Source organism: Prionailurus viverrinus, chromosome B1 (assembly GCF_022837055.1).
Source record: "Prionailurus viverrinus isolate Anna chromosome B1, UM_Priviv_1.0, whole genome shotgun sequence".
Taxonomy (NCBI): domain Eukaryota; kingdom Metazoa; phylum Chordata; class Mammalia; order Carnivora; family Felidae; genus Prionailurus; species Prionailurus viverrinus.
The window spans coordinates 82,106,974-82,123,594 of NC_062564.1; the positions used below are offsets into that span (position 1 = coordinate 82,106,974).

Here is a 16,621-nt window from a genome sequence, read left to right on the forward strand (position 1 = left end):
TTTTACCTGCCTGCTTTTTATTGCCAAGTAGTATTCCATTTTATAGATATGACACGTTTTACTTATTCATCCATCAGTTGATGATGGACATTTGGATTTCTTTCACTTTTTGGTTATAACAAATACTGTTGCTTTGAATATTCATGTGTAAATTTTGAAAAGGACATCTGTACCTCCTTTAATTCCTTTTAACAATGTTTGTAGTTTTGCATAAGTCTTGAACTTCTTTTGTTAATTTCTTATCAGGATTTTATTCTTTTTGATGTTGTAAATAGAATTCGTGTTTTTTAAAAATTTTTTAATGTTTATTTTATTTTTGAGAGAAAGAGACAGAGCGTGAGGGGGAGAGGGACAGAGAGAGACAGAGGGAGAGGGACACCAAATTGGAAGCAGGCTCCTGGCTCCAAGCTGTCAGCACAGAGCCCGATGTGGGGCCCCAACTCAGGAACCGCGAGATCATGACCTGAGCTGAAGTCGGATGCTCAACCAACTGAGCCACCCAGGCGCCCCTAGAATTGTTTTCTTAACGTCAATTTTACATTGTTTATTGGTAGAGTGTAGAATAAAATTGATTTTTAGATTTGGGGTGCCTGGGTGGCTCAGTCGGTTAAGCATCTGACTTTGGCTCAGGTCATGATCTCACGATTTGTGAGTTGAAGCCCTGCATTGGACTCTGCTGACAGGTTAGAGCCTGGAGGCTGCTTTGGATTCTGTGTCTCCCTCTCTCTCTGCTCCTCCTCCACTCATACTCTGTGTGTGTGTCTCTCTCTCTCTCAAAAATAGATAAACATTAAAACTTTTTAAATTGATTTTTGCATTGATCTTGTATCCTGCAACCTTGCTGAACTTCTTTATTAAATCTTAAAGTTTTCTGGAGGATTCCATTTTATTTTTCCAAAGTGAAAATGTGTCTTTGGTATGTATCCCGATATATATACTTCCTCCATTTTTAAAAAAATCTTTTCTTTCCATTTGCAACTCTATTGTCCACTTTTGTTTAAATTCTTGCTTCTCTTATACTACCACTATATTTGTATATCATGTGAATTAGGTCACTTCAAAGATATCCTGAACAAATCTTCAAATAATAGTATATTCACATGAACTGATTAACAAACATGGATCAATATACGAAAGTAATGAGGCAAACAGTTTCTCAAACTTAGAATGTTTATGAAGAATGATCTTTGTATATATCAATTTGTGATTGTCCATTGACACATGGTGGAAGGAAAGTACAGGGCATTTCTAAAGGATAGATTGGATGCCTCAAGAAGACATGACAGATAAAGATGCAGAGTTGATTGGGATCAGAGAGTCTTCAGTAGGAGCCAAGATAGTGCAGAACTACTGGAGTCAAAATCAGGGAAATCTGGACTTATTTTGTGACCCACACCAAAAAATCTCTGAAAATAAAAATACTTACTGTGTTGTTCCAAATTTGTTTTCAAATTATTACTTCAGACTTCAGCTTAGAGACAAGATGGAATAACAGGAACTTTATTTACTTTTCCTCCTAAAATGACCAAAAATCTAGACAAAACATATGAAACAATGGTTTTTTAAGACACTGGAGATTGGACAACAAAAGACAGTAATCACTGAGAGATGGGAAACAGATGATGTGAATTCTATGATTCTCCTAGGTTAACGTCTTGAGAGAGGTTTCAGGCCATGGTATAAGGAGAGGGAACTCAGGCAAAGCCCAGGGATTCTCTGAGTTGAGAAGATGGGGCAGGGTCTGGAAAGACCAAGGCTGCTACAATTCACTGGACAGGTTACAAAAGAGGAGAGGGCTACCCAGAGAAATAACTGTGGTCAATTTGTGGAGTCTCATCTTAACAATGCATGGATAGGAGGAAACCACCCAAGATCAAGGAAAGAACTATCTGAGATGATTAGAGAGAACAATGCCCAGTGTATACACAGGGCCTGGAATAGTTCTGTTTCCCACCAGTCAGACTGGAAATCTTATAATTCTTGGGACATTGGGTACAAAACTCAAAAAGGTCTTGCCTTGTAGTAGGGATATGAAGCTAAATGCTCCTCTGATCCCATCTAACAAACCTTAAAGGACCCCCGATATTTGAACAAACATTCAACCAAAGAAGATACACAGATAACACAAAAACATATTTAACGATGCTCAACATCATTAGTCATTAGGGAAATTCATATTAAAATCACAATGAAGGGCACCTGGCCAGCTCAGTTGAAAGATCATGTGACTCTTGATTTGGGGATCATAAGTAATGAAGGGCACCTGGCTGGCTCAGTCGAAAGAGCATGTGACTCTTGATTTGGGGATCATAAGTTCTAGCCCCATACTGTGTATAGAGGTTACTAAAAAATAAATAAACTTAAAAAAAAATCACAGTGAGATGCTACCACTTACCTATTAGAATGGGTAACATTAAAATGTCTGACCATACCAAGTGTTGGTGAGAATGTGGAGAAAAAGGAATTCTTACATACTGCTGGTGGGAATGTAAAATGAAACAACCCTCTTGGAAAACAGTTTGGCGGTCTGATTCTGGCACCAGTTCTGATGTGTGGGTTTTTTTTTTCACATCACCAAGTAATTTTCTGACACCAGCTGGGTGTCCTATAGTCAACTGAATTCCTACACTACCTACATGAAGATAGCATCAATCCCAAAGGTTAAGGGCTCAGTCCTACGAGACTGTCTCCCACCTACCCACCCCACTTCTGACACAATCACAAGACCAGGTGTCACTGGTACTTCTGACCAACTGCTACAGATTGGAGGTTCTAAGGACTCTTCTCCCTGGGTTTGAGTAATTTTCTAGAGCTGCTCACAAAATTCAGGAAACATTTTAATTACTAGATTGCCAGTTTATTACAAAAGGTTGACTGAGGAATAGCCAGATGGAAGAGATGTGTAAGGCAAGGTGTTGGAAAAGAGGCATGAAGCATCCATGCTCCAAGCACTCCACTCTCTCTTCCCAAATCTACATGTGTTCACCAACCCAGAAGCCCCCCAAACACTCTCCTATGGAGAGTGTGAATCATTACCTGTGATTGATTAAATCATTAGCTGTTGGTGATTGAATTCAATCTTCAGCCTGTCTCACTTCCCCAGAGATTTGGGTGGGACTAAAAGTTCCAACCTTCCATTGTGGTTGGTTCCTTTAAAAAGGGCCTTCCACGGGACACTTGGGTGGCTCAGTCAGTTAAGCATCTGACTTCCAATCAGGTCATGATCTCACAGTTCATGAGTTCAAGCCCCGCATCAGGCTCTGTGCTGACAGCTGAAAGCTTGGAGCCTGCTTTGGATTCTGTGTCTCCCTGTCTCTCTGCCCCACTCAGCTTGCATTCTGTATCTCAAAAATAAATAAACATTAAAATTAAATAAATAAAATAAAAAGGGTTTCCAAAAGCCATCTCATTAACGAAGGCACATTTACCACTCTTTTCAGGAAATTCCGAGGGTTTTAGCCCTGTGCTAAGTACTGAGAGAGACAAAGACCAAATGTATATTTCTTATTACAAATCACAATATGTCAGGCAATATTTTAGAAAGTTTATACACACACTTAACATATGACCCAGCTATACTCCTGAGTAATTTGCCTTGGGGAAATGAAGAGTTCATAGTAGCTTTCTTTTTAATTGCCCAAATGAGAAATAACCCAATGTCTAACAGGTAAATGGATAAGCAATGTGTAGTGGGTCCAGACAATGAAATATTTATTACTCAGGAATAAAAAGAAATGAACTACTTATACATGAATGGATCAATCTCAAAGTAATTATGCTGGGTGAATGAAATCAGGCAAAAAAGAGTTCATATTGAAAGAGTTACACTAGTATAAACCTCTAGAAAATGCAAACTAATATACAGTGACTCTTATAAGCTGATTAAATACCCCCCAAGTGCATTTGTTGAAGTTCTAACCCTTACAACCTCAGGATATACCTGTATTTGGAGATAGGGTCTTTACAGAGGTAATTAAGTTAAAATGAAGTCACCAGAATGGGCCCTAATTTCATCTAACTGGTGTCCTAGAAGGAAATTTCTACTCTGATGGGTAGAGGGGAAAGTTCACCTTGAGAAGTCACAGTGAGAAGACAACTGTCTACAAAACCACAAGAAAAGGCCTCAAAAGAAATGAACTCTAAGGATACTTTGATCTCAGACTACTAGCCTCCAGAACCATGATAAAATAAACTACTGTTCTAGCCACCAGTCCATGGTATTTTATTATAGTAGGACTAGCCAACTAATGCAGTGACCGAGAGCAGATCAGTAGTTACATGGAGAGTTGAGGGCTGAGGAGGGACGGGGGGAAAGTGTTACAAAGGACAATAGGGGACTTAGAGAAGTAAGGGATATATTTGCTGTCTTGACTGTGGTGATGGTTTCATGGCTATATAAATGCAGTACGCCAAGAGTTACCAAATTGCAAGCTTTAAATATGTACAGTGTATTGTGTGTCAATTGCACACCCCAATAACGCTATTAAAATTTATTTTTGCTTAACTTTTATACCACTCTTAAGAGCAGCATGGTCCACATCTATTTTGGTTTTGGTTACTATGGTACATTTTTGTATTTTTCATTAATAATACCTTATTATATATACTTACTTTAATTTTATTTAACTTTATTATTATTTTTATTTTTTTTATACTTACTTTAATTTTAAAATATTGATATTGCATTTTGCAACCATCTTAAGAAACATAATTTCATCATTAGATGTCTTTGTCTGATGGTATTATATATAAAATAATAAGTACTATATTCAGAATGGAGTCTTTAAGGGGCACCTGGGTGGCTTAGTCAGTTAAGTGTTCAACTTTGGCTCAGGTCATGATCTCACCATTCCTGGGTTTGAGCCCCGAGTAGGGCTTTGTGCTGACTGCTCAGACCCTGGAGCGTGCTTCAGATTCTGTCTCCTTCTCTGTCTCTCTCCTCCCACCCCATCCCCCTCAGCAACCCCCCACCATGCTGTGTGTGTGTGTGTGTGTGTGTGTGTGTGCGTCTCTCTCTCTCAAAAATAAACATTAAAAAATTATTTTAAAAAAGATTAAAAAATTTAAAAAAACATGGAATCTTTAAGAATTGTTCATGATGATCTATAACACGAATTATGAGCTTGGGAGTTTAATTCCTACTCTCATGTTAATTTAAAAATCCATGATTTCCTTTTCTTGGGTGGTGTACATCTGTTCCACTGCCACTATAGCAATATTCAAATGTTCCCAGATCTGTTGGCCGATCTTCGAAATCACCTAGGGAGACTGATAAAACAGATTCCTGCATCCCGTCCCCTGTTACTCTGGTTCAAGAAACCTGGAGTGAAGTTCAAAAGCCTTGTTTTTAACTTTTTTTATTAGAGAAAATTTCAGACACGTGTAAAACAGAAGTAATAGTATAATTAACACCCATGTACTTATCACCTAACTGCAACAATAATCATCTCATGGCCCAATCTTTGTTTCATTTATACCCATCCTCTCCCTTTAATTTCAGTGATCTCTGGTTTTGAGAAGTTCTCTGGGTGATCATGGTTATAAAGACACATGGACACACACACACACACACATCATTAAAACACCCAATACTATTCTAATTGTATGGGCATATTAAAATGTAAGCAATTTTCTCTTGTTGAACATTTAGATTATCTTCAATTTTTTGTTTATAAAGAAGGACATGATGTATAACCTAACACATAATTTTGACCAAATATTTAGGCCTTAACTACAGTTTGCATAATTATACATTTTCATTCTAAATATTTTCCTAATTGAGAGATTTATCGGGAATACATGAAAACATTTAACGAATATTTGTTGAATTATTAATCTAAATATGTAAAAACATTTTTAGTTGGGAAATACAAAATAATCCTAAATTCTGTAAACCTACAAAGGATTTATAATCCCACTGGGGTTCTAAAGTAAATTCCCTGCGGGGTGCTTGGGTGGCTCAGTCAGTTAAGCTAGTGACTCTTGATTTTGGCTCAGGTTATGATCTCACGGTTTGTGAGTTTGAGCCCGGCATCAGGCTCTGTGCTGACAGTGCAGAGCCTGCTTGGGATTCTCTCACCCTCTCTCTCTGCCCTTCTCCCCCTGTACTCTCTCTTTCTCTCTCTCTGTCTCTCTCAAAATAAATAAATATTACAAAAAATAAAGTAGGGCCGCCTGTGTGGCTCAGTTGGTTAAGCATCCAACTTTGGCCAGGTCATGATCTTGCAGTTCATAAGTTCGAGCTCCACGTCGGGCTCTGTGCTGGCAGTGCAGAGCCTGGAGCCCACTTCGAGTTCTGTATCTCCCTCTTTATCTGCCCCTCCCCTGCTCACTCTCTGTCTCTCTGTCTCTCAAAAATAAATAAACATTAAACAAAAATTAAAAAAAAATTAAATTCCTTGCAATGTGATTTTGTGAGTTTGCTTTGGTGAAGGTGGGAATTGAGAGGTGGTAGTGTAAGGAGGGGTAAAAAAGACTGGAAATATGTGGGTGTTTATATATAGAGATGACAGATTCTGACTACCTGCTTGTATAAGAGCTTCAGTCTACTGTGAGGTCTTTCCAGCTTGGTCATGGCCATGTGTTCACCTTGCAAGGAAGTAACAGCTGTGATAAGAAACTAAACCATAATTGGACTTCTCCAATTATACTGATAATAAGATTTCAGGACTACAGTTCAAGTACTGTGGTTTGGAATTCAGTTTGTTTCCTGAAGTACAGGTGGGTGTTCCCTCTCCTCTCCATTAAGTATTCATTTATATTGGGGCTGGGCAAAGGTCTAATGACATACACTTGCTTTGGTCTTACCAAGCAGTCAGGCAGTGAAGCAGTGTTGCAATTAGCTAAAATGGCCAGTGTGAGATGTTGCCTCATACTGGAGCCTGGGGTTTGGGACAGAAAGGACTCAGCTACCCTAACTCTTGGGATCTCTAAACAAACTTCTTGCAATATCTCTGTGAAGAGTTTGTAAATGAAACACACAAACCATAACATAAAATCTTTTTTTCTCATTTCACTCTTTTTTTTTTTAATTTGAGAGAGAGAGAGAGAGAGAGAGCATGAGCTGGGGAGAGGGCTGGGGTGTGGGGGGAAGGGTGGTGAGGAGAGAGAGACAGAGACAGAGACAGAGAGAGAGAGAGAGAGAGAGAGAGAGAATCTTAAGTGGGCTTCATGCTTAGTGCAGAACCTGATGACCTGAGCCCAAATCAAGAGTTGGTTGCTCAAGCAACTGAGCCACCCAGGCACCCTCTTTTCTCATTTCATTCTATTATTACATAATAAATAAGGTTCCTTTTCTGAGTGATAATTCCATAAAATATAAATTGGGAAAGTATCTCCATCATATAAACCTTTTCTTACTTTGCCTGAGCATTAAACTATTTCATTCTCAGGGTTCCTGGGTAGCTCAGTCAGTTGAGAGATCAGCTCTTGATTTCAGCTTAGGTCATGATCTCAGGGTTCATGGGATTGAGCCCCCAGTCGTGCTCTGTGCTGGCAGTGTGGAGCCTGCTTGGGATTCTCTCTCTCCCTTTCTCTCTGCCCCTCCCCCTTCTCACACTCTAAGGCTCTCTCAAAATAAACATTTAAAAAATAAATGATCTCATTGTCTAAAAATTGGTTTTCAATCTATTTTGACTATACTTCTTTATTTTTTCTCATCTACTCCAGAGAATGAATGATGATCAAGCAAAAATAAGACATCTACCATGGTGATTTATCATTAAGTCATTTGATAAATGTTTATCATGTTTTTTTGAGTACCTATCATATAAACTCAAATGCTTGGTATTAGAGCACTTGAGGCAACTGGTTTTAGGAGGAAGATGAATTTACTTTTAGAAATGTTGTATTTTAGGTTGAAATGCTTAGTATGGATTGGAGATAGGAGGTTAAAGTTTGGAAAAGAGAATAGGATTAAATAAAGTTGAAGCTGGAGCATGGGGGAAACCTCCATATTTAGAAAGTGGGGGAGAGGAGGACAAAGAAAAGAAATCAGCAAAGGAGAAGTAGCCTAAATATTAAGATAGTTATATTCATAAAGGTAAGAAAAGTTTCATAAGAGGAGGTTGTTGGGGTGCCTGGGTTGCTCAGTCAAATATCTGACTTCATCTCAGGCCATGATCTCATGGTTTATGGGTTTGAGCCCCACATTGGGCTCTGTGATGACAGCTCAGAGCCTGGAGCCTGCCTCAGATTCTGTGTCTCTCTCTCTTTCTGCCCCTCCCCTGCTCACACTCTGTCTCTATCTCTTAAAAATTAATAAATGTTAAAAAAGGAGGTTGTCATGGCACCTGGGGGGCTCAGCCAGTTAGGTGTCTGACTCTTAATCTCTGCTCAGGTCATGATCTCATGGTTTGTATGTTTAAGCCCCACATCAGGCTCTGTGCTGACAGTGCAGAGTCTGCTTGGGATTCTCTCTCTGTCCCTCCCTTACTCTCTCTCTCTCTGTCTCTCAAAATAAATAAATAAATAAATAAATAAATAAATAAATAGGAGGTTGTCACAGTGTCAAAGGTAGCAGCTGAAAGAGAATGGGGATTGGTGATGAAGAAAGTCATTTGTTGAAATAATCTTGGAAAACCATTGGGGAAGTTCTTTTAACATTTAGGTTTCCAAAATTTTCAGAAAAAAAAAATTTCTGAACTTCTTAGAAAAAAATATGTTCTGTTCAACTCAGGAAGTAACTTTCTTTTTAATGTTTATTATCTTATTTTTGAGAGACAGAGAAAGAGAGAGAGAGAAAACTAGTGGGGGAGGGGCAGAGAGAGAGAGACAGGGTCTGAAGCAGCCTCTGCACTGACAGCAGAGAGCCCAATGTGGGGCTCAAACCCACAAACTATGAAATCATGACCAGAGCCCAAGTCAGACGCTTAACCAACTGAGCCACCCAGGCACCCAGGAAGTAACTCATAAATACGTTTTATTTGGTCTCAGATGTTACTAGCTATTTCATATTGGAAGAAAAATATGCTAGAATACATAAATTAAGTAGTTGTAACAAGAACAACAAAAAATGGGGCGCCTGGGTGGCGCAGTCGGTTAAGCGTCCGACTTCAGCCAGGTCAGGATCTCGCGGTCCGTGAGTTCGAGCCCCGCGTCAGGCTCTGGGCTGATGGCTCAGAGCCTGGAGCCTGTTTCCGATTCTGTGTCTCCCTCTCTCTCTGCCCCTCCCCCGTTCATGCTCTGTCTCTCTCTGTCCCAAAAATAAATAAACGTTGAAAAAAAAAAAAAGAACAACAAAAAATGGTTAAATAAGTTTATTTTTATCTCACAAAATGGTCTTAAAGACCATGGAGCAATTAGAGACTCTGGTTCCTTCACCTCCTTGCTCTGTCATCTCTTAGGGATCAATGTTTAGTTTCTTTTTTTTTTTTTTTTTTAATTTTTTTTTCAACGTTTATTTATTTTTGAGACACAGAGAGACAGAGCATGAATGGGGGAGGAGCAGAGTGAGAGGGAGACACAGAATCCAAAGCAGGCTCCAGGCTCTGAGCTGTCTGCATGGAGCCCGATGTGGGGCTCAAACCCATGAACTGTGAGATCATGACCTGATCCAAAGTTGGACACTTAACTGACTGAGCCACCAAGGTGCCCCAATGCTGGCTTAGTTTTGCCCATGTTTTCAAAACAGCTCCTGGGACATAGGAAAGGCAGTAGAGGGCAGAAGGTTTCATCTTTAATGAGATGACCTGGAAGTTAAATGCATCAATTCTGCTCACATTCCATTAGCCTAAAACAGTCACATGGTCACATTTAGTTCCAAGGTAGGTTGAGAAATGTGGTAGGTTGAGAAAAGCTGAGTAGTCATGCATTCAGCTAATATTCAGGAGAAATAAAATTGGAAGTGGAACAGAGTAGTCATTAGCACATAGGGTCTGAAAGAGGTCTTTCTTCATAAGGTAAGTTTTTGTAGAATTCAATTACTTTTGCCCAAAAGATTCATACTCCATTAATTTTATAAATTAAAAAAAAAATTCCCCTTACTGGCTAGTTTACTAGAGAACTAGTAAAACTATGAAGGATATTAAATTATTGTGATTATTTTCATGAATTATTGAAATACATTCTATGTCTACCTAGTAAAGAAAAACAATGGAATATTAGATTTGTATTTCTTATTGTATTAGATTTGTATTACTTATTGATTTCTGGGTAACAAATTATTCCAAAATTTAGGAGCTTACTACAATAAACATTATCTCACAGTTTTTTTTTAATTTTTATTTTTTTAATTTGAAAGAGAGAGAGAGAGAGCATGAGTGGGGAAGAGGAGCAGAGGGAGAGAGGGAGAGGATCCCAAGCAGGTTCCATGCTGTTGATGCAGAGCCTGATGAGGGGCTCAATTTCACAACTGTGAGATCATGACCCAAGCCGAAATCAAGAGTCAGATGTTTAACTGACTGGGCCACCCAGGCACGCCATCTCACATAGTTTCTGAAGTTAGGAATCTTAGAATCTCAGAATTAAGAATCTCAGAGCTTAGCTGGATGGTTTTGGCTCAGGATTTCTCATGAGGATGCAGTTAAGATTTCAGCCAAGGCTGCGGTTATCTGAAAGCTTGACTAGATTGGAGAATTCACTTCAAAACTAACTCAGTGTCTCTTGGCAGAAGTCTCTAGTTCCTTACCAAGAGACCTTCTCTGCTAAGCCTGCTCAGGACCCATGGCAAACAGCTTCCACCAGAGTCACCTACAAGAGGAGTACAAGAGAGCAACAAAACACATCTTATGACCTCTTAGAAGTGACATACCATCATTTTTGCTCTATCCTATTGATCATGTAGACCAACTTTGATACAGGATGGGGAGATTATACAAGAGTGTGAATACCAAAAGGCAGGGATCACTGGGGCCCATCTTAGAGACTGGCTACCACAGTACCTACCTTTTATTGGGGGGAAAAAAACCCTCCAGAGAATCTATTGTTTTTTTGTTTTTTGTTTTTTGTTTTTTTTTTTTTTTAGAAAGAGGAAGTGTGAGGAGGGAGAAAGGGAGAGAGAGGAGGGAGACAGAGAGACTCTTAAGCAGGCTCTATGCTCAGCACAGAGCCCAATGTGGGGCTCTATCCTATGACCCTGGGATCTTGACCTGAGCCGAAATCAAGAGTCAGATGCTCAACTTACTGAGCCACCCAGGCACCCTGAATCTATTGTTTTCTAAAATAAAAAACTTCCATCCAAAAGTTTGTACAATTATTTGTTCCAGTTTGTCAGTGCAAACAAACGAACTTGAGGCATTTACTGTGCACAAAAAAAAAAGTTGGCACATGTGCCTAAGATGATTTGATTAGTTTCATTAAACTCTCAGGAACATTCAGTCTTCGAGGTTTTATTTGATTAAATGTCTGTTTAAAGAATTCTTCACTTTAGGGGGTGCCTGGCTGGCTCAGTTGTCAGAGCATGCCACTCTTGTTCTAAAGGTTGTGAGTTCAAGCCACTGTTAGGCATAGAGATCACTTAAAAACTAAAGATGAAAAGAGAAGAGGTCTTCACTTTAGCTGTTCACAAATGGCTTCCTCAGAGCAAACATCTTCAATCAGATGTGGTTTCTTGAAAAGTTTCAGAAGTTACTGTTAAGAAGGTCCTTTGAAAGTGAGTTTCTGTAATTTTGGATCCAGTTTAAAGTCATAGGATCCTTTAGCCTTGTCTGAACAGTGAGCTATATTTGGGGATTTGGCATACAGAGGGTCTGTCTTGGATTAGGTCTCAAAATACCTAAAGGATTTCCTTAAACAGGCCCCGGGTCAGATACAACAGGTGTTTCACTTCTAATTTTGGAAAGAGAAGCAGCCAGTTGAGAGTGAGGCTGTTCTGCACTCATTCAGCAGGACTGAGAACAATAAGTAATTTTGCCCCGACATAAAATGTAGAAAAGACTGGAAATGTGTTATTCTTCTAATACTTCTGATAACAAACCACAGTTTTAGAAGACAACATAGAATTTTGATGAGTTCTGATAAAGGCTTCTGTTTTCTTAGTACTTGATAAATTTGTTTAAAATTAATGAAAGTGCACGTTAGTGTCAGGTTCTATACTAGAATGCTTATTTAAATGGTCACGTACATTTGGATTACATCACTGTCAGTGAATTAAATTTTTGTAATGGAAAATAAAGACGATGTAGAATAAATGATCTATCTGGTTTCCCCTACTTTTCAAAATATTTCAAAGGAATTTGGGGGCTTTAGAAGATGGTGATATTACTTTATTAAAAAAAATATATGTAAGCACATTTAAATAAGATTAAAATATGTCTAGGCTTTAAAATAAAAATATGCTTGGGGTGCCTGGGTGGCTCAGTCGGTTGAGTGTCCAACTTCGGCTCAGGTCATGATCTCACGGATGTGAGTTCGAGCCCACGTCGGCTCTGTGCTGACAGCTCAGAGCCTGGAGTCTGCTTCAGATTCTGTGTCTCCCTCTCTCTCTGCCCCTCCCCCACTCACACTCTGTCTCTGTCTCTCAAAAATAAATAAATGTTAAAAAAAATTTAAAAAAATATGCTTGAAACACACCACCCCAAATGCGTGCATATAAAAATGAGCAAAACTAGGGGCGCCTGGGTGGGTCAGTTGGTTGAGCGTCCGACTTCGGCTCAGGTCATGATCTCAAGGCTTGTGAGTTCGAGCCCCACGTGGGGCTTTGTGCTGACCGCTCAGAGCCTGGAGCCTGCTTCTGCTTCTGTGTCTCCCTCTGTCTCTGCCCCTAACCCACTCGCATTCTGTCTCTGTCTCTCTCAAAAATAAACAAACATTAAAAAAAATTTAAAGAAAATAAAAATGAGCAAAACTTTGGGGTACCTCGCTGGCTCAGTTGGCAGGGTGTGCTTTTCTTAAAGTCAGGGTAGTGAGTTCAAGCCCCATATTGAGTGTGGAGCCAAAAAAAAAAAAAAATGGTAAAAAAGAAAAATGAGTAAAGCTTTGTGTTTGATTGACTTTTAAAAAAAATTAAAGCAATGTAATCATGACCATTTCAACTACAAAACAAGGGTTGATAAATTTTTAAATGTGAGGTCCCTGGAAATATAAGTTTCTAATATGGCCTCATGATATTCAGCAATGTAATCTTAACATGACGTACACAGTAGATCCCTCATAAATACATATTGAACATGAGATTAGATTCAGAAATTCTTATTGAAGGAATACTAAAATATTAGAAAAGGTATCGTTTTCTTTTGGCACATCAGAAAGTCTGTTGCTTATAAAATTAATACTATAGAATCTATTCATTTTAAGAATTCAAGGGGCGCCTGGGTGGCGCAGTCGGTTAAGCGTCTGACTTCAGCCAGGTCACGATCTCGCGGTCCGGGAGTTCGAGCCCCGCGTCAGGCTCTGGGCTGATGGCTCAGAGCCTGGAGCCTGTTTCTGATTCTGTGTCTCCCTCTCTCTCTGACCCTCCCCCGTTCATGCTCTGTCTCTCTCTGTCCCAAAAATAAATAAACGTTGAAAAAAAAAATTAAAAAAAAAAGAATTCAATACTTAAGCTTTACAGTTTAGATATTACTTTGAATTCCTCTATGGGTTTAAAAAGCAAGACATGTTAAAAAAAACTCGCGCCATGTTGTAAGTAGTAGTAAACTTGGTAATTATTTTTGAGTGAAATGAGAAATATATGCTATGTAAATATTTTTAAAGATAGGTTTAACTTCAATAGGTTTGACTTGAACCTGCATTTTTCTAAAACACTGCATTCCAAAGTATTTCTCTACAAAATGTGTAAAATTTAATATTGGGACAAGAAAATTCATTTAGGTCACAATAACTTGTCATTACACAACTAGAGATAAAAATCTTCAAACATTAAGAATTCAAAATTCTAGAAGCTCTGAGGAAACCGAATACAGGCATCATTAATGCTTACACCGAAAGTACTGAAAACAAATTTCTGAAACAGAATTTTCAGTAATTTGCGTTGGACTCTCACCATCTGGCCTGCCCTGCCCGTATCCGAGTTTGACTACATGTCTAAATCTAGAGTAACCCTACACTTTTCTCTTCTTCTCTTCCTTGTCCCCATAAGGCCTCAAGACTGGAGTAGAGTTTATGATTAACTGTGTATTTTGATAATTAGAACACCAAATGCGGTAGTATATTAGCACCGTGAAATTCTGGTGTCACAAAAACATATTGGATAAATTCTGGGTTCTAAAGCATAACGTATCATTCTGCTTCTAAGAGTAAAAAGTTGAGTTGGAAGCCTCAAACACTGCTGGAACCCACGGCAAATCCAGTATGTTATCAAGCAATTACAAGATGGATTTTTGAAGAAAAAATACTTTTTCTGACCAGTGACATCACTTTGTGCTGCGGTGTGCAGTTACAAAGGCAGGGTGAACACACTCTGTGGCAAAGACATCATCTTGCCATAGGGCAGGAGCTGTAGTCCTAATTTCTAAAAGGAATCGGCAATCTACGGTTGATTTATGGACAGCCTGTGTCGTCCCGCACAGTGCCAGTTCCAGGAGACCTCGCCAATTAGCTCTCTTTTCTGCTTAAGCCGTTAAAGCCACCTCCATGGAAACGCCAGAAGAGGCCGGGGGGAGGGGAGCAGACAGGTGCGCCCTCTGTTTGGGAATACACAAAAGGCCGACCTAGCCGCCGCGGTGTCCCTGGCAACTCCACGCAAGCAGGGCGCGCGCACTTCTCGCGGGCCCGCGGCGCAGTAGGCAGCTGGGCGGGCGGAGCTGCGCGCGCAGGTCGCCCCGCATCGGCTCGCGGACACCCTCGGCCTGCTCGCGGACGCGGTGCCCGGGAAGCGCGAAGCCGGCTCCCGGCAGCGGCGGCGCCCGCGCTGTAGGGACTTGTAGTCCGCGTGCCTCCCAGGCACCTCCCCCGGGTAGGACGGTCCGGGCGTCCCCACCCTCCGCAAGCCGACTTCCTGCCGCTGCCAAAACTACACCTCCCGGCGTCCTCTCCGCTGTGGGGCCGAAAGTGAAAACAAATTCTGGGCTGCGAGGGTGCTGCCCTCCGTCGGGCGCCCCCACCCGCTCTCCGCCCCTCCGGCGCCCTCCTGCGAGGTGGGGAAAGGAAAGGCCGCGTCTTTCTCTTTTGGCTTCCTCGGCTCCTAGGGTGGGGAGCGCGCGGGGGACGCAGGCCTCGCTTCCCCTGAGCCGGCCCCGCGCACGCCGGGTGCCGGGGGTTTCCTCGCCTCACCCCGGTCGGGACGAGGAAACTTGTGGGGGCGGCGACCCCCGGCTGTTTCCCTGAGCCGGGCAGCGACTTCTCACGTTCGGGGTTTCTTTAATTTGCCCCCGTTGCCGCCGGGCGCGTGGTCCCTCGGGAGGCGGCCGCGTGCGCACAGCCATGCATTAGGCAGGGCTCCCCTATGCGCGCGGGGAGCGCCGCCCGCTGCCTCGGGCCGCCGCCGCTTGCCGCCGCCCGCGGAGCCCGAGCCCGAGCCGCCGCCCCTCCTAGGCCGGGGCGTCGAGGAGCCGGCGGCGCGGCCATGTGGGGCTAGCCCGCGCCGCGCCTGGCCTGCAGTAGGACCGGCAACATGGAGGCGGCCGTCGGCGCTTCCGACGGCGTGGACCAGGGCGGCGCGGGGCCCCGCGAGGACGCGACGCCGATGGACGCCTATCTGCGGAAACTGGGCTTGTATCGGAAACTGGTCGCCAAGGACGGGTCGTGCCTGTTCCGAGCCGTGGCGGAGCAGGTAATGAGGTGGGGGACGGGGAAGGCTGGGTGGGAAAGAGGCGGCGGGCAGCTTTGCGGGCCGCCCACGTCCGGAGCAGCGCGTGGCCCGGCTGTCGTCACAGCGGTTCATTGTAACGCCGGAATGGGACACTTTCCTGGGTCTGGAGGCTGTAAATCGAAACTTAGAAACACATACATTAACTGGGTGTTGTCCCTCTTGGTGTAGAGATAATGAGGACAACCTGTGAGGCCTGTTGAGCGCCTTGTTCGGTAGATTGATTGCCGGGGACTTGGCGAAATGATATTTTTCCATTCTGTTCCGCATTCACCTTCTCTCGGCTTTATAAGCACAGCGTTCACACCAGTAAACCGGTGTTTACTAGAGGAGGTGGTGCACCCGGCGTAACTCGCTGAGCATTGTTTTTTCTCTACTGGACTTTGGAATGTGGGGGAGTCTAGTTCGTCGATGTCCGCTTGACTTCAGAGCGGAAAAATGTAGTTTGGGAAAGTCAGCCTTTTAAAAATATAACTGTTTTAAAACAATTGTCTTGGAGTAGATTCCACCCTCTGTTAGACGCTGCAAGGTTTACCAAAAATAATTTTCTTCTTAAAAGGCTGTTTTGGTGTTGGATATTCTCTAGGCTCTTGACCGAATTTCCCCTGCTAATGGTCAAAATCATTTTCTAACAGGAAAATTTTTTTCTTTTATAAGAGAGTTTTTTTCCATGTTACATAACAGTGTGTAGTTGGTATGCAGTCACCAAAACCCATCCTATATTGAAAAATAGCTGTCGAAATAGTTGGACAAAAGTTTCACATTACTGCCCTGGTGTGTATTTCATACCTTTCACAGTTTGCTTTCCTTCAGCTTAAGAGCTTTTCCTTCCTCTCTTCCCTTCCTGTGGAGTTTTTATGTTTCTGTTTTTCTCACCTTTTTTGAATGCTAAATAGTTTCCCAAAATTTCTACTTATGAATAAATGTTTTACTTAA

The 16,621-nt window shown here is 41.6% G+C and overlaps 2 protein-coding genes across 2 annotated transcripts in view; one reads left to right on the top strand and one right to left on the bottom strand.

Annotated features, from left to right (window-relative positions):
* Positions 1 to 1,510: 1,510 nt before the first annotated feature.
* On the bottom strand, positions 1,511 to 15,444 carry LOC125164795 (translation initiation factor IF-2-like). Its single transcript, XM_047857589.1, has 3 exons — positions 15,247 to 15,444; positions 14,284 to 15,140; positions 1,511 to 1,533 (listed from the first exon to the last, which is right to left on the bottom strand). The coding sequence occupies exons 1-2, from the start codon at positions 15,442 to 15,444 to the stop codon at positions 14,589 to 14,591; spliced, it is 750 nt and encodes a 249-aa protein (XP_047713545.1). The 3' UTR covers positions 1,511 to 1,533; positions 14,284 to 14,588.
* The window catches only part of OTUD4 (OTU deubiquitinase 4), a 46,214-nt gene continuing 44,960 nt past the window's right edge, over positions 15,368 to 16,621 (top strand). Inside the window, exon 1 of the mRNA XM_047855836.1 lies at positions 15,368 to 15,649. Within this exon, the coding sequence (XP_047711792.1) occupies positions 15,491 to 15,649 (159 nt within the window). The 5' untranslated portion in view covers positions 15,368 to 15,490. The remainder of the gene's footprint in view (positions 15,650 to 16,621) is intronic.